This window comes from Microcebus murinus, chromosome 24 (assembly GCF_040939455.1).
Source record: "Microcebus murinus isolate Inina chromosome 24, M.murinus_Inina_mat1.0, whole genome shotgun sequence".
Taxonomy (NCBI): Eukaryota; Metazoa; Chordata; class Mammalia; order Primates; family Cheirogaleidae; genus Microcebus; species Microcebus murinus.
Window position 1 is genome coordinate 23,180,744 of NC_134127.1, and position 18,019 is coordinate 23,198,762.

Genomic DNA, 18,019 nt, shown 5'->3' on the forward strand with positions numbered 1-18,019 from the left:
GAGATGAGAGTGGGTTGAATTTGTCTCTAAATGTCCTTGAATTAAAAATCAACAGTCCTGTTTGTTTCCCCCATAGCGTGGCTACAGGAGCAACCGTGGCACTGGGGAGGGGGACCCCATAGCACCGGGGAAGTGGATGCCCCCGGGGAGCGGTGGCAGCCCTGCTGTCACCTGGTGGGTGACAGGCTGCAGCGGTCTGTTCTGGGAGTTGTCTTTTGTTACTACAGCTAGAGGTGCAGAGGTGATAGGAAGAAGAACTTGTTACCTCCGTCCAGCCCCAAGCAATCTGGATTGGGCTCCCACCAGCTGGGAAATGTCAATTTCATTTGGGAACCTCACCTAGAACTGGTTATGTCCCCCACAAGCAGCAGGTCAAGGAGAAACTATATATATATATATATATATATATATATATATCTCATGCCCTAGGCTTTTGCCAATCAGAATACTCTTCGGTGGCCTCTGCTGTTCTCACCTGTCGAGGGAGGTAAAAACAGTCCTGCCACTGCTTGCTGTGTCCAGCAGTGTGGCCCTGGGCTAGGATGTCATCATTAAATATCAGAGCTGGAAAGTGTAGGGGAGGGAAAAATAATTTCCCCTCTATCCTTCTAAGTTCTTGGCTGGTGCTCCTGTAACAAAAGACAGATTAACAAGAGAAAAATGAAGAGCAGTTTATTAACGTGCCTATCCTGTATATGCATGGGAGTCTATACATTTGTGGTAGTTCCTGCCTCCTCTCAGTTTTGTTTCCTCACCTGTAAAATAAGGAGGTTGAATACTTCTGATATCCTTGCCACCTCTGAGAGTTAACACTGTAAAGTCCCTTCCAGCCTGGTGGCTCTGCAGGTGGCTGTGGACAGGTTGCAGCATCACCTGGGAGCTTACCGGGAACAGGGACTCTCGGCCCCGCCTGGGACCGAATGAATGAGGATCTGTGTTTCAACAACATTCCCAGGGGATTCCTGCGCACCTAGAGTCCTCTTTAGAAATCCGATTGATTTTGGCCCTAGACATGTTGTGTATTTTCCCTAAAGCTTTCAGTTCTTTCTCTCATTCGCCTGCAGAGGGCGCCAGAGAGCCGAGCGGTGGACTTTTCCTCTCCAGCTTTACTTCTTGCTCTTCTCCACCTCCTGCCCTTAGAGATCCCTTGAGGTCTCTGGCCTGCTGCAGTGAAATGGGCTGCAAAGTGCATTGTGAAGCTGTCCACAGCACAGACGCCCCCAGAAAAGAGCTGGACCCAACGCCCCTCTTTCTCATGCGCAGACTCCGATGGAGTGATTTAAAACACACACACACACACACATCTTGTGTTTCCTTGCAAATTCAGGAAAATCTATGGTTAATATTGGCACTCCAAGAATGTAATCTAATGAAGTATAATGTATTTTGGCCTTAGAATCTATTTACTAAGGCATTTGTAATGTATTTTGTTGTCAATCAATTCCCTACAATTACACATTATAATGACTACCTAACCGATAGACCAAAGGCCAGTCTTCCTTGTTATTATACAAAGGATGTTATTTGTATAACGCTTCAGAGTTTGTAAAACACTTTCAATTTCACTTTCTTTCTTTCTTTTTTTTTTGAGACAGAGTCTCACTTTGTTGTCCAGGCTAGAGTGAGTGCCGTGGCGTCAGCCTAGCTCACAGCAACCTCAAACTCCTGGGCTCAAGCGATCCTCCTGCCTCAGCCTCCCAAGTAGCTGGGACTACAGGCATGCACCACCATGCCCGGCTAATTTTTTCGATATATATTAGTTAGCCAATTAATTTCTTTCTATTTATAGTAGAGACAGGGTCTCGCTCTTGCTCAGGCTGGTTTTGAACTCCTGACCTGGAGCAATCCGCCCGCCTCGGCCTCCCAGAGTGCTAGGGTTACAGGCGTGAGCCACCGCGCCTGGCCAATTTCACTTTCTTTCAAATCTTCTTAACAGAAAGTGTATAGGATGCTTCATTTACAGAGATGACGCTGAGGCCAGAGATGCACCCAGTAAGTCGTGGAGCTGAGACTTGAACCCAGGTCTCTAATCTCACATTCCACACTCTTTCCTATTTTACCAAATGGCCCCCACTAATTATGATAAAAATTCTGCTCAATGAATGGCATCAAGGTATTGTTACCCACCACTGAGATGTTTTATCTGGGGATTTAACATTTTTACCTACTAATATTTTTTTTCATCACTGCAATTTACCAGCCATAACTGATCAGATATTGATCCATTGTGTCTGCAGATGGGAAGACGCTACTGCACAAAATGGACTTTAAAAGTAATAATCCAAAATGCCACAGGATGGGGCTATCTCCCCAGGAAGCAAAGTGAACCTCGCCTCTCCCCCACCATCCCTGGAAGGTCCCCCCAGTATAAATTCTCTTTCCTCTCTTTAGTGCAGAAGAGGATTTTATCTTCCCTTTTTTCTCAAATATTAAGTACTTAGTGTCTCAGTCTTTTCGGGCTGCCGTAACAAACCACCATAGATTAAGTAGCTTACAAACAACAGAAATTTAGTTCTCACAAGTCCGGGGGCTGGGAAGTCCAAGGTCAAGGTGCTGGCAGATCCAGTGTCTGCTGAGGATCCACTTCCTGGTTCACAGACAGCCGTGTTCTCACTGTGTCCCCACGGGTGAGGGAGCTCTCCTGGGTCTCTTTGGTAAGGACACTAATCCCATTCATGACGGCCCCAACCTGATGACCTAATCGCTCCTAATACCAGAGTAAGCCCAGAGCCCCACTTCCTAATACCGCCCCCTTGGGAGCCAGGATTCTACATCGGAATTTAGGGGGAAAATAAACATTCAGCCCCTAGCACAGAGTGTGTATCGGGTGCTGATGAAACGGTGGAGGATAAGGCTCAGTTCCTGCCTTCATGGAGTTGACAGTCTATCGAGGACATCAGACACAGGACAAAGAGTGGTGATGTGAAAGGGGAAGAGCAGGGTACCGCGGCAGCTGACACGGGACACCCCCCAGTGTGGGCATCAAGGGAAGGCTCCCTTCAGAAGCAGTGATGGCTGGGCTGAGACCTGAAGGACAGTGGTAGTAAGGGGTGGGAGTGGGGCAGTGGGACAAGCTGGGACTGCAGAGATGGCCGGGGGCCAGATGGTCGAGGGCTTCATGGACCCCCACACACCAATTTTGGTTCCAAAATTTCAATGGGAGCATTCTGCTGCTATTCATATCTTTTGAGAAGCTTAAACCTTAACGCTCCAATATAATTTTTCATTTCTTAAAAACATTTGAATTAAGAGTCTACCTGGAAGTGAGAAGACATTTTTACATCTTAGTTCATTTAGGCATTGAACTCTCACATTTATTTATTTATTTATTTTTGAGACAGAGTCTCACTTTGTTGCCCAGGCTAGAGTGAGTGCCGTGGCATCAGCCTGGCTCACAGCAACCTCAATCTCCGGGGCTCAGCGATCCTCCAGCCTCAGCCTCCTGAGTAGCTGGGACTACAGGCATGCGCCACCATGCCCGGCTAATTTTTTGTATATATATTTTTAGTTGGTCAATTAATTTCTTTCTATTTTTGGTAGAGACGGGGTCTCGCTCAGGCTGGTTTCGAACTCCTGACCTTGAGCAATCCGCCCGCCTCGGCTTCCCAAAGTGCTAGGATTACAGGCGTGAGCCACCACGCCCGGCCGTCACATTTATTTTAATAGTCTGTCCATAGAATATTTTGAGTGTTCTATGCATACAATCATATCACCTGCAGATACTTACTTTGGTTTCTTCCTTTCAAATCTTCATGAATTTTATTTCTTTTCCTTTTCTTACCATGCAAGTCAAGATCTCTCGCCTATTACTAAAAGGTAGCAGAGATTGTTGTCATCTTTATCTTGTTCCTAATGTCTAAAATGTAGGTTGCTAATATTTATACTTCAGTATGTTTATTACAGGTTTTTGAAAGATACCTGTATGAGAAATTCTCACCTATCCTTGGTTTGCAAAGAGTTTTTGTTGTTAATGATTATTGAATTTTCTGTATCTATTGAGATAACCATATACTTTTTCTCCTTTAATCTGTTATTACGATGAAATACATGAATAGGTTTTCTGATGGTAAAGCCAAGTTCGCATTCCTAAGATACATCCAACGTGGGATGATGTATAATGCTTTTTACATTTTGTAGGATTCTATTTGTTAATGTGTTATTGTTTTTGCATTGATGTTGATGAGTGAGATTGTCCTATAATCTTCCCCTTTTCATATGTTTTTGTCTTGTTTTGTGATAAAATGTATTCGAATTTCCTAAAATAAATCAGGTGGAGCATTTTCTCCTTTTCTATTCTCTGGGAGTTTTTGTACAAGACACAGATGCTCTGTTCTTCAAATGTTTGTTAGAGCTTCCCTTTTAAGTCATCTGAGCCCAGTGTTTTCTTTGTGGGAAGATTTTTAATTACAGATGCTATTTTGTTAGATACTATTGCACGATTCAGGTGTAGAATTGTAGATAAGAAGTTGTCAGTAGGGAGGGTTCACATTGAATAATAAGACGATCCTGTACTCAAATCGCCTTTCTCTTGGTTCATTTATATAACAGAACCTTGAAGTTCTGGGTGCCCCGACTTCAAGCTCTGAATCCTCCTCATAGGAGGCTCTACACTGACAAGAAACCCAACTCGCATCCCAATTTTCCTCCTGTTAATGGCGTCTTCCCCCACCACTCCACCTCCTACCCCAGCCTGAACCAACCCCCCTCGGGCACACCCACCTGTGCAAATGCAGAGATGCCCCCTCCCACCCAACACGAGGCTACCCAGGAAGGATCTCAAAAGACCAACCTTTGAGATACGTTTCTTAACTGTCTGGTTTTTCTGTGTTCATACATAACTACTTCTCAGAAACACATGGGAGAGGTAAGATACGTGTCTGATTAGAACTAGATAACCCAGGAAATAAGTTCAGCATAAATAGTAAGTGACCCTTAATCTCGATTCAGGAAATGTTATCCCACTTGTCACGATGGGCACGTGTTTATGGGGGGACCTGGCTGACATTTCTTCTCTGCAGCATGTTACAAAGCCCCAAATGTCAAACAACTTCCTCCTCAGTCTGGTTTGTGGTTCAAGAATAAATAAATATGCAAATGGTTTTAGAGAGGGAAGAATTTTTATGCAAAAATAGTTTGGTTTGAAATTCTTTGTAGAGAGAGACTATTTTAGGAATAGTTGCAGACCAAAGGTGCTGCCGAGTGATATGGAAGAAAGAAACCCGAAGTCTTTCGGGTCACTGGGGACTGTTTTGATGATGTAGCAGATGAATGGATCATAGAAACTCCACAACTGTATTTTTCATTCACTCATTCATTTATATATAGACAGAGTCTTGCTCTGTCACCCATACTGGAGTATAGTGGCATGATCATAGCTCACTGAAGCCTCAAGTTCCTGGGCTCAAGCAAGCCTCCCTCTTAGCCTCCCAAGTAGGTGGGATGACCTACAGGTGCACGCCACCATGCCCAGCTAATTTTTAAAATTTTCTGTGGAGATGGGGTCTTGCAATCCCAAAGTGCTGGGATTACAGGCATGAGCGGCCATGCCTGGAACCCGGCTCCTTTAAATACTGCAAAAAAAGCTAGATCTTCAGGACTGGCCAGGGAGGAGTCGTCTCCAGCCTCTTTTGAGAGTCCAGTGGGGATCGTAAGGCATCTGTGATCTGTCTGTCTGGGTCAGTCCTAGATAAAGGGTGTGCTGTGGGCTTACTCTCTACAGGCGGGGCATCGGGGCCGTAGGCAAGTAAACGCAGAGCTGTTTATGTCTGCAGGCATGTTAGCAGGACCCTAGGGCTCGAATAGCTGTATTCCAACATGCCCGCTCTAGGATCCACTTTCCTTAGTTGGCCTTTTAGAATCCCCGCGGTAGTGTTGTTTATGTTGCATAGAGTGGAGTGTTTAAGGTTTCTTGGATTCGAGTCCTGACTTCCCCACTTACTGTGTGATCCTCTCAGTGCCTAAGTTTCCTCCCACATAGAACGGGGCTGATTAGAATAGAACCCGTGGTGACGAAGATTCGGGAACTTCATTCTTATAAAGCCCTTAGAGCTGCCTGCCGCACCGAGAAGTTTCCAGGGATGTAACTATTGTTTCTATCAGATGCTTGTCTACTACCGTTTTGAATAAAGGGGTTTATGTGCTTAGTGTTTAATCATCTCCATCTCGTCTTGTTGATTTTGTGGATAACCAGAGCCACCTGTGCTATGGTCAACTCACTAGCAATGAAGATGGTGTTAAAAAAAATTTGTTTTTTTTAACAATGTGCCATTTGTGTTTTCCTTAAGTAGCTCAGCAAGCAACCACTGTCCCCTTCACCTGTGTGTTTCCTGTTGTTGGACATCATCGCCCTTGTTACACTGAGAGCCTGTGGAAAGGGTATTTGTTTACCAAATAAGACTTGAGACATCATGTTCCATCATGTTCTTGGTCCAGACGGCGTGGATCGTCATTCGGTAGTATTAAGGTAGCTTTTCGTCAGCTCTCCCCACTGAAAAATGATCAGACCATCCAATTTCAGTAGCCCTCCCCATATCCACAGGGTTTCCATGAGAAAGAAAGTCATGGAGAGCTTGTTAGTGACATGTTTTTTGGCTTTATTGAAATTCTTCCTTACAAAAAGTTCTGGTCTGATGCATTTGGGGCCAGGCCTGACTTCCTTTAGTCCCTGAAACACAGATCCATGGTCATCCCCACGTCCTCTTACGTGGGCATGTAAGCTAGTAGACTTTCATTTTTAAGGTTCAAACGCTTTTCAACATCGTTTTCATTTGACGTAGAACGAGACTCCTGTTTTCCCCGAATGAAAAGCCCGACGGAGTTACCCGGCTCTTCACAGGCAGACTAACTGGACTCCTCGTCGGAACAGAGCTGGGAATTTACTCTGTTCAATGCGACATCTTTCCACCTGCAGTATTTTCTTTTAATGCAAACTTTGCAATGGGTTGAGCTACGTAGTAGAGAGTGCTATGTTTATATATGCGTACGTACATCGGCTCTGGAAGAAGATGCATGAGCACATGCGTGTAATGTAAACATGGCAATCGGTCAGAAGGAAAGGCTCTCGTCATTAGGACAGTGATGAGCAGCAAGCGTATTGTAAGCGAGAATGAGTGCCCGAGCCATGTAGTGGCTTAACTGTCAGCCAGGAACTCTGCTGTCTACACCAGGAGGGGCCCAGGCCTCACTCTCCCCGGGCAGCAATCGATGATCACCTGATGTGACAGGTGATCATGTGTCCGAGGCCTGTGGGTCTGTGATCATATGCTACCATGTAGCACCCCTAGTTCTAGAACAAGAAGCCAGTTCAACCTCATCTGTGCTTAAAAAGTGGGCTATGATCTCCCTGTCACTAGGAGGGGAGTGTAGACAATGAATCCGCAGGGGCCGAGACCCCTTACCTTCCTGGAGGTAACAGGGAGTCCTCACTTCCTCCAACCCCTGTGGGATCCACCAGGACTTGTGTTTTCCCGACCACAGACTCACACCGGAAGAGGCCTGGAAGGCACAATATCCTCACCTCCAAACGGCTGAGACATAGGTGACTTGGCTTTACCCTGACTGCCTGAGGACTGAGCAACTCCCATGTCACTCTCCAAATCATCTCCCCTGCACAGATGCTAGGCCTGGACGCCACTCACATCTGATCTTGTGCTCACACACCGTAGGTTCCAGAGCGTGCAACTTTTTTTTTTTTGAGACAGAGTCTCACTCTATTGCCCGGGCTAGAGTGCCATGGTATCAGCCTAGCTCACAGCAACCTGAAACTCCTGGGCTCAAGCGATCCTTCTGCTTCAGCCTCCCCAGTAGCTGGGACTACAGGCATGCGCCACCATGCCCGGCTAATTTTTTCTATATATTTTTAGTTGGCCAATTAATTTCTTTCTATTTTTTAATAGAGATGGGGTCTTGGTCTTGCTCAGGCTGATTTTGAACTCCTGACCTTGAGCGATCCGCCCGCCTCGGCCTCCCAGAGTGCTAGGATTACAGGCGTGAGCCACCTCGCCCGGCCTCAGAGCTGTGCAACTTTCTAGTCACACGTGTCTTGAGCCCACGCTTCTTGCTCAGGCCTAGGAAGGACACACTAAGGTTCAGCTGGGAACACAGACTCCGTCATTCTGTCTTCTGACTCGTGGGCCAGGGGAGGGGCCCGGTAAGTGCTGCCTGGAGGTGAGGTCCTCCCGGACTGACAGGCCTCAGACCAACACCGCAAAGTGGATAAACGAGTTTAGCACCCAAGATACCATCTGGCACACCGTGGTAGACATTCAACGTCAGGTTCTTTCCCCGTCTGCAAATCTAGCTGGATTCCTGCGGGGGTCTTGCATGTCCCTCTCACTCCCACAGCTGGCTTCCCGGGCGCCACGTCCCCAGACTAGCACACGGTGTGCAGAGGCAGAGTGAGGGGGAGGCGCGTCACTCAGCGTTGCCTCCTGCTGGAGAGGAAGATGAACGCTCGGCCTAGCCGAGGTCTGGGAATTATCTGAAGGGTAAACGATCCACAACACCTCCCGTCTCCACCGAGGCACTCGTCTCTGACATGCTCTCAGCATCCGCCTGCAGCTAGCAGGCCCAGGGGAGCGTGGCCACTGCGGCCCGGCGCACGTGTTGGGAAGGCTGGGCGGGGTCGCCATCCAGCTGACCCGGCCTCCCGTGCAGGGACCCTGGTGGGAGGGAGGGACCGTCAGGAGATCCCAGAGTCGCACTTTGGAGCAGTCGCCAAGAGGACAATGTCAACAGGCCCCCGCGTCCCTGGGCTGGGGGCTGGGGACTGGGGGTGCTAGGCTGGGCGGGCAGGGGTGTGGTCAGGTGGCCCCGAGCCTGCCCCCACCCGGGCTGCGGGAAGGAGGCTGGCGCAGGGCCCCAGCCTCGGCTTTCAGTATCTGTTGCACGTCACCCCGGCGTCCTCGGCGTGACCACAGTTTGTCACCCCCCATTTGGAGAAGCTGCAGCGGAAGATGCTGTCCTCTGTGCCCTTGCAGGCGACGTCGTCCATCCAAATCCTCCCCGAGCCTGCAGAGACAAGTCAACACGGTTTCTCAGCAGGTGCGCAGGGGGCCAGGAGGGGGAGGGGAGCATGACGGTGTCTGCCCTTGCCCGGGCTGGCCCTGGCTCTGCTGGCCCGGCTCAAATCTGGGGCCTTCCAGCTGCCCTCTCCACCCCACGAAAACCCCATACTTGTTTCTAGTTCAGTTTCTTGAGGGCAGAATCCCCATCATCCGTGGTGATGCCGGTAGTATCTATGACTATCTTCTGCATGTCAGGCATCTTACACGAATGTGTTTCCTCTGTCCTCACCATGGTGCTCTGAGGTAGGTATTCATAAACCCATTTTATAGATGGGAAAACTGAGGCTCAGAGAGCAACCAGTGCAAGGTCGCTCAGCGTGTAAGGTGCAGAGTCTGAACCCAAACCCAAGTCTTGCCAGCTACTGGGCCCATGCTTTGTGTGAGACGCTGCGCCGTGTTTGAGATGCACTATCTCATGGCGTCGTTAGTCAGGACCTAACCAGAGGCGCAACGTCACACAGATCTCGGACTGTCCCAGGGCCCCAGAGCCGAGCCTGTCGGTCCCAGCATCGCTGCTGATCTTTTTTTTCCTTTGAGACAGAGTCTCACTCTGTTGCCTGGGCTAGAGTACCTCGGCGTCAGCCTAGCTCACAGCAACCTCAGACTCCTAGGCTCAAGCGATCCTCCTACCTCAGCCTCCCGAGTAGCTGGGACTACAGGCATGCGCCACCATGCCCGGCTAATTTTTTCTACATATATTAGTTGGCCAATTAATTTCTTTCTATTTATAGTAGAGACGGGGTCTTGCTCTTGCTCAGGCTGGTTTTGAACTCCTGACCTTTAGCAATCCACCCGCCTCCACCTCCCAGAGTGCTGGGATTACAGGTGTGAGCCACCGTGCCCAGCCTCTGCTGATCTTCTGGGGGTTAAAGCAGATGGGCTCATTCTGTCCCCCCAGCAAAACAATGGCTCTGGAGCGGCAAGGGAGCCGGAATGTCACACTAAAACCAGATGCAGAGTTAAGGATATACAGGAGCATCCCTCAACCATAGTATGAGGTTAGTTCTCTACACACAAGGTCCCTAAGACAACCTGTTTGGCAGTTTGCCCTGCAGCCAGCCCTGTTAACCCGGCTCCTAAGGGGACCAACCAGCTGGTGTGAAGGTGCCACGCAGGGGCCCTGGCACTTTCGTGGGCTCCTCGGGGTTTGCACCTGAGCCTACAAGGCACACGCTTGGCCCTGCGGTCGCTCAGTGAACACCAGGGGACAGGGCAGCTGAGCAGCCTCTGAGAGTGAAAGGAAAGGGCTTGTCCAGGGTGAGGGGGCAGCAGAAAGGGGAGTGCGCTGCACAGATGTCACCTCGAGGCCCCACTGAAGAGCTGGCAGGGACATCGCCTGTGGCACTGGTGGGCTCTCTGGGCTGATGGCCATCCCTGGCCCCAGATAATGGGAGCCCATTCAGAAGCCTTCTGGAAGGATCCCTGAGCCCCAGGGGTCCCATGGAAGCAGGGCTGGAGCCTCAGCACTCAAAGTGAGATGTTGGCCATGCGGCAATGGCGTCACCGGGAGTGTGTTAGAATTGCAGGACCTCAGGGACTGCCCGAGCCCTCCGGAGCCAGCATCGCCATCTCGGCAAAGTGGGCCAGCTCTGCAGCCCGGGGGCTGGTCGAGAGCAGGAGCAGGGCGGCGCAGCAGGACACGCCCCCGTTTGAGTCTCTCCCATCTGGGTTGCACCATCCGGGGTGACCGGGCCAGTTTGCAAACTGAGAGGGGCTTCCCAGGGCATGGGGCTCCTGACGTCAAAACACAGAAAGCTCTGGGCAAGCCAGGACAGCCAGTCACCCGGCACCTCACCGGTTAGGGCTATGACCTGGCACCAAAAAGCATGGTGTTAAGGGTCATAAACCGGGTTCTGGCATCTCGGGCTGTGCCAGCCTGAGCAAGGCAATGAGGTAGCAGCGCCTGCACGGGAAAGCAAGGGCTTTGATGTCTACCAAAGCCTGCGGAAGAGGAGCTCCGAGCAGCTGCCAGCCTCTCCTTCACAGCAGATTCGTCAGGGCTACCATAGCTCTGGACTATGTCATTTGCTTCCGGCTTGCACGTGTGAAACCCCTTGCAAAGAACGAATCTACCGCGTGCACTAAGTGGCTTAGACGCCTTTTGGTCATGGAGAGATTTTCAGCATCTATTGTCATGGGATTGCCGGGGAGTGAATTTGGGGACACAGCAGGGAGGGGCGGCCTCCTTCCGCCGCCTTCTTGGACGTTGTCCCTTCTCCAGAGCCTCCCCCTGGCCTGGGTAGCCGCGGCTCTTACACAATAAGCCCTCGGAGGCAGAGAGCAATCATCTGCAGATTAAACGTCTCCTGGAAAACACATCAGTTTACACATTAGCCAGGAAGAGGCTGCAGGCCCAAGAGCTCTGCAGGACTGGTCACACCCAAAGCAAATACAGGAGATGACAAAGAAGGAACAGGCCCAAGGTCACCCAGCCCAAATGCGTCTATAGGATCTCGAAGCTCAACTCTAGCTGGGGTGTAGCCAGGGAGTTCTGGCTGATGTCCCGGCATGGACGGGCCAGTAAAATGGAGCAGGGTCATTAAGCGAGCGGCACTGAATCTCCGCAGTGACAATAGCAGCGTGGGCGTCGCTGATGGAGACCTTATCCGACACCCCTCTCTGCTCCTCACGCCGTGTCACAGAGGCTAGACTCCGCCAGCTGCAGGTACCAGTCACCGCATTAGCTTCAGAACTGACATCCAATTACTCCACGTGTGGTCCGAGGACCAGAAATGCAGAGTCTGGGGCCCCACCCGGACCCGCATCAGCACCTGTATCCTCACAAGGTCCCGGGACAGGACAGTCACTTGCTCCTCTGGCCCTAGGTTACATCTGTGCTTCTACACGGGCTGTCTCTTTTGAGCTGCACGACAAAGCCCCGTTAGGCAAGCAGGGTGGGTCCTACGCTCCCCGTTTTACAGATGGGAAAAGTGAAGCAAGGGTGCGTTTTATCTAGAGGAGGCCACGCTGAGCCCAGAGCCCCGGCTGCCTGATGCGGAGGGTACTAGGAGCTGCGGGAAGGGGACGCAGCTTGGGTAGGTGGGTGTAGATTCTATTTTAGCCGCATCATTCATTCGTTCCACAAATAACTGAGGGTCTCCTGGGGGCTCAGGACTATTACGAATGTTTGGAATATTTCAGTGAACAAAAAAAGACAAAAGCAAAAAAATCTCTGCCTGACGGAGCTAATGTACTCTTATGTTTATTTAGAGTAATATTAGTGGTAGGAATAAGTTATACTGAACCCTACAGGCTTCCATCTGGGCCTCTGGGGTAGGCAGGACAGCTATTTATTAATAACAGATGTTCCCAGAAGAAAACTGAGGCACCAGAAAAGACTGAATGATGCGTCTACTGTCCCATAACTACCGAGGGGAAGAGACCACGATCCGGTCTCCAATGCCCGGCCAGCCCAGTCTTTGCTCCTTACACAACGACGTCTGCAGCCCACAGCACAAGACACTAGGCCAGATGGTGGCAAACTGTGGGCCAAATCCAGCCCCATGCCTGTTTTTATAAATAAAGTTTTATTGGAACATGGACCCACTATTTGATTGGATATTGTTTATGATTGCTTTCCTGCTACAATTGCAGAAATGAGTAGTTGTGACAGAAACCACCTGGTCCACAAAGCTTTAACTATTTGCTGTCTGGCCCTTTGCAGAAAATGTTGGCTGAGCCCTGTACTAAGCCATCTCCCAGTACTGGAGTCTTATCTTAGGAAAAGGGGCAAATGGAAACTCCCAACTCTGCACCACCCACTCTGCTCTACAAATTTGTCTGACGTCCACCCATCCTTATCTCCTGTCTGTCTGTCTGTCCATCTCACAGGGAGATGTTCCCTGCTGCTCCAGGGCCATTTCCCTACCCCCCTTCCCCCATGCTAGGTCCCACTCCCACCCATGACTTCTAGAACCTACTCCTCCACCTCTGCATTTGTATCACTCCCTCCCCAATGCCTCCTGGACTAATTCAAAATTTAAAACATCTTCAAGGCTCTCCCATTTGGGTCTTTCCTTATTTTTCCCCAGAGAAACAGATCATTTGATTACTAAGCCCTGTCCAGGAAAAATTTTATGGTGCCAGACCCCTGGGAGAACCGGCAGGGATTGGGGACATCTTATATTACACTGGGCAGGACTGGGGTCAGGGAGACACTGGGATTCCTTCCTTCCATCCTTCCTGCTTTCCCCTTCCTCCCTCCCTCCCTTCCTTCCTTCCTTCCTTTATTCCTTCTCACATTTACCCAGTTTCCATTATGTCCCAAGCATGGTGTTGGGTTTTGAAACTATAAGCCAAGGCCCTCAAGATGTCTGCAAATATATGATCGGCCGGGAGAGTGTAAGAGGTGCTGTGACAGAACAGTGCACAGAGAACACCGTGGGAGCAGAGATTAGGGGCGCTCGCATCACGGGGGAGAGGACGGAAGGAGCCAGAAAGTTTCCCTGCAGAGACAGTAACCGGGCTGACTCTGAAAGTTAAGTGGGCGTCCCCTGGCTGGAGAGGGAGGGAGAGGCCGTCCAGCGGGAGGGTGGCGCGTGAGAAGATGTGGGACAGGAGACAGCGTTACCCGTGCCCGAAGGACCACAGCAGATGCACAGGACAGGGCAGCGTGACAACGTGCAGGGCAGGCAGTGGGTGGGTGGGTGAAGAAAGGCCTTGAGTGCAGAGCTAAGGAAGCAAACTTGGTCCCGAGAGCAAGAAAGATCCACTATGCTTCCAGGCAGGGAGTGACCAGAAAGAGCCCCGGAAGCAGGAGGAGGAAGGGCCACAGCAGCCAGCCTGCGCGTGCGGTGGCCGCAGCAGGGTAGCTCGAGGAGGATCAGAGCCTCTGCCACACCCACTTCCACGACACCCACCTCACTCAGCACCCACAGAGAAGGGGGCCCACGGTGCCTGCATCGAGCTAATTGCTGGACATGCAGGGTCTCACTCAACGCTTGCAATAATTCTTACAAAGTGCAGAAGTGAAGCTGAGGTTAGCCAGCCAATAAGCAGCCCAGGGATTCTGCCGTGGGTGGCTTGAGTCCAGAGCCTGGGCTCCACCCACGGCTCACCCCATCCAAGCAGGATGAGGCAGGCACTGAGGGTGGTGGGGAGGTGGCCATCTATGGCTCAGCCACTGCCAGGAGACGTGGACCTCTCCTCCCCTCTCAGCCGAGCACCTGTTGAGAACCCCCCTCCAAACTGCACGTGTGTGGTCAGCACGGGGCTCGTCAGCTCGTCCCCCAGCCCTGCACCCCGCGCCTGGCCCGCAGAAGGTGCCCGGAAACTGCTATGGAGAGAAGGAAGAGATGGTGGGTGCAGCCTGGGCTGGCAGAGAGGGCACCAGGGGCCGTGGCTGTGCCAGGCCTGCCCTGCCCAGGTCCCCATGGCCCTGTGTGCATCATTAGTGAACCTGGCCTGCTTCCCAGCCAAGGTCTTGAACAGCGTGTGAGTGAGGTCAGTGCACTATGATGGGGACATAATGCTGCAAATTTTTTTCTACAAACGTTTCACCTCCACTTCAGTTCCCCAACCTCTCTGCGCCTTGGTTTCCTCATGTGAAAACCAGGGATGGAATCCATGTCTCCTTCCTAGCGCTGTGTGGATGAGACGAGTGAGTACTTGCATTGTGTTTAGAACATAGTTCTGTGTGAGTGTTAAGTAGTAACAAAACCGTGACAGAGACGGGAGGGAGGTTACAGAGATCTGAAGAGCCAGCCGGGCGGGAGACCAGACCTGTGCCTGAGACAGACCGGGGTGGGGGACCGGGGCGGGGGCCGGGGCCAGCACGGGGAACAGACAGGAGACAAGACGGAGGTCCAGGGGAAGGAAGAAGGTTCTAACAATTGCAACAGTCCGAAGACAACTGGAGACGGTTGCCTAGGGGACGGCGAGTTCCCGCTGCAGAAGTAGCCGGGGCCAAGCCAGGTGACACCTGGCAGAATCGCAGTGGAGGGGACTCAGGCTTTGGAGCGGGGCCCCGCCCTAGGATCCGGAGCTTACCTTGCCCGAACCGGGCCGTCCGGTACACCTCCTCCACGCCGCGGAAGCCCAGCATGCGGCACACCACGTCCCCGTCCTTCTTGTCCCAGCCGTCGTCGCACACGGTGCCCCAGCGCCGGTCGTGGTACACCTCCACGCGGCCCTCGTGCGGGCCCGAGCCGTTCACCAGGCGGATCAGCATCGGGGCCTCCACGACACCTGCGGGGAGCAGTGACAGTCACTACCAGCCGTGACGCAGCAGGGCCTGCTGGCACCTCCTCTGACGCCCTCCGCCCCTCGGAAGCAGGGCAGAGAGGCTGGGGCTCCAGCCACGGTAGGACGTAAGCCCCTGGATCACCCTGTGTCCCTCCTGCCCTCTGTCAGCCTCCCCCAGTCTCCTTTTTTCAAGAGCTTTTTTCGCAAAAGCAGTTTTAGGTTCACAGCAAAGTTCAAGGCACAGAGTCCCATAGCCACCCCCCGGCCCACACAAGCACAGCCTCCCCGGCTGCCAGCACCCCCGAGTGGAGCATTTGCCTCCTTTGCCCTGAAGAGCCGTGGTGGGTAAGGGGGTGACAGGCAGGAGCCCTCCCAGGCCTGAGCAACGATGCCGCCTCCAGCGTCGCACTCGGGGAATCGCCGAGCACCCTCCAACGCGACCCGCTCTCTAGCCTGACCTCGCGACTTGTTTAGAGGTTTCTGTTTCTGTGGGCAGAGGGTTTAAACTCTGCTTTTTCCCAGCAGTTTCTGCCGCAGGGCAAAGCTTTCCCACCAAGCAACCAACCACCAATGCGTCAGCCCCTACTTCACCAGACAGGGCCTGAGGGATGACCTCAGCCTGGTTTGCGACACCCCCCCCAGGACACTTTTGGTTAGTCCAGGTTAGTCCACTTTTGGTTAGCTCAGATGCCCCGCCAGCGTGGTCCCTGCAGGACACTGGGGCTCCTTGCATGCGGCAGCAGAGGAAACGGGAGGCGGGTTCCTGAAACTCACGCCTGTAGCAACAGGGGACAGTCGAGGGAGAGGGCAAACGGCGAGGACACTCACGATGAATGGGGGGACCCAGGCTCCAACACTGCAGCCACTTCCCCTAATCACACTGACTGGGAGGCTCCCCTGGAAAATCCTTCCTCAGCAAACCGAGGTCAGCAACCCCATTGGAAGCCCTGCCCCCTGCCCGCCAGCCCATCTGGCGTCTGGTTTGGATCCACCGGGTAGAGAAGAGGGCGCTTCCTCTCGTCCCGTGTCCCTGGCCTGGAGACTGCGCTCTACCTGTCCGCGTGCCCACGTTTACAAGTGGAGGGGACGGTACTGACTGCGAGGCTGGCCCCACCGGCTTTGGGCACGCACAGTGCACGCATGGGCACGTCCCGCCACCTGGCTGGAGAGCCCAAGCTTAAGGGAAACTGAGCAGCTGTTCCTCACTCAAAAAAGGAGGCCGAGGGAGGCTGTTTGAACGTGACAGCCTGTCCCAATCCCCAGCCCGCAAGCCTCGGGCAGGGCTTCCCTTGCAACCCCCAGCCCACCCTCCCCAGTAGGGACTCCCAGATGTCCACAGGGCTGGGTCTCTGTTCCTCTTTGCCCTGCTGGCCCAGAAGTGGGGAACCTTGGGCCCTATAGCACCCTACGGCAAAGGGTCTCCCCTTTTATACGGAGAAGCAGACGGGGAAACGTGCTTCCAAATCAAAGTCTAGACCAGAAGCATCACTGCCCGGGGAGGACAGTGACGAGTGACATGAGGGAACCCAGGTGGAAGCCTGGGCCCGTCTGGCTTGGTGGCCTCCCGCCGTCTCCCAGATCAAGGGACTCATCACCGTTTCAGCCACAAGTTTCTGCAGCGTCAATGTTTCCAACCTCTGCGTGGGGCTTTCTGCCTCGCTGCAGCCCAGACCACAGCACCCCTCCCCACTGCCCAGGCCACCCTGGGACCAGCCCTGTGCCACCGCCCCCCCAGCCACCCTCCTGCAGCAGGCCCCCAGATCTCTCAGACCCTGACCTGGCTCCCTAGTAGAGAGGGTGGGCCAGGTCACGGAGAGGAACATGCTGTGGCCCCGGACCAGGAAGCTGGTGCTGTCCAAGGTCGGCACCCACAGCAGCTCCCGTTAGCCTAGTATGGGTGACCAATGTCCCATCACTTAGTGCTTGGAGCTGCTTTTAAGTAATTGTGGCACAGTCTTTGGGCTGTCTAGTGACCGCAAGTGACAGAGCAGCATAATATCTGCCAGCTGGCAGAGACCTGAGGATGACACAGAGGCCCGGAGAGGGGACACGCCTCCCCCAAGTCACCCACAGCTGGTAGAAGAGCTGGGGCCTGAACCTGAGACTTAACCCCCGGGAAAGTTCCCTATCTACACCCCCCTTTCTTTCCCAGGGTCCTTCCTTCTTCGTAAGATCTCTGGGCAGGGTCCGCTAATCCGCTTCACGGCTTCGATGCAAGACACCATTTAATACAGAAGTTACATGAAAAACAGATTTCTACCCCAGAACCGCTATGCTTCTACCTGCGATTCACCAAGACAGGAGGGATGCCCTTGTGGACCTGGCTCCTGCTGAGTTTGCATTTGAAAATGAACATGCCAGCGATTCCCGGCAGAGGAAGGAACAATCAGCCTGAGCTTTTGAAGAAAATAATAATATTCGCTGAAGTCCAGAGTGATTCTACTTCCTGTGCGCAGATTTGGGACACTAAAAATGCATCATTTGTATGAACTCTTTACACATGTCTTTATCAATGTCTGCATTTCTTTTTTTCGATTACTCATTTATTTATCCCTCCAGAGGCTTGTCTGGAATCCTGACCACACGCCAGGGTTGCGCTAGGCCTGAGGACACAAGGACAAGTGTTGTCTTTGCCCTTGCAACACTGAAATGAACCAACGGCCTAAAATGGATAAGACAGACCACAGAATGTCAGAGTTGGCAGAGAACTCAGGGACTCCCAAGGCCAAACCCCTCATTGAAAGAAGAGGAAACTGAGGTTGAGAGAGAGC

General features: G+C 52.2%; 1 protein-coding gene across 1 annotated transcript in view; it reads right to left on the reverse strand.

Annotated features, from left to right (window-relative positions):
* Window positions 1-6,569: 6,569 nt before the first annotated feature.
* The window catches only part of SCARA5 (scavenger receptor class A member 5), a 95,874-nt gene continuing 84,424 nt past the window's right edge, over window positions 6,570-18,019 (reverse strand). The window contains exons 8-9 of the mRNA XM_012775395.3: window positions 15,054-15,251; window positions 6,570-9,009 (exon numbers count right to left, since the gene is read on the reverse strand). Of these exons, the coding sequence (XP_012630849.1) occupies window positions 8,873-9,009; window positions 15,054-15,251 (335 nt within the window). The 3' untranslated portion in view covers window positions 6,570-8,872. The remainder of the gene's footprint in view (window positions 9,010-15,053; window positions 15,252-18,019) is intronic.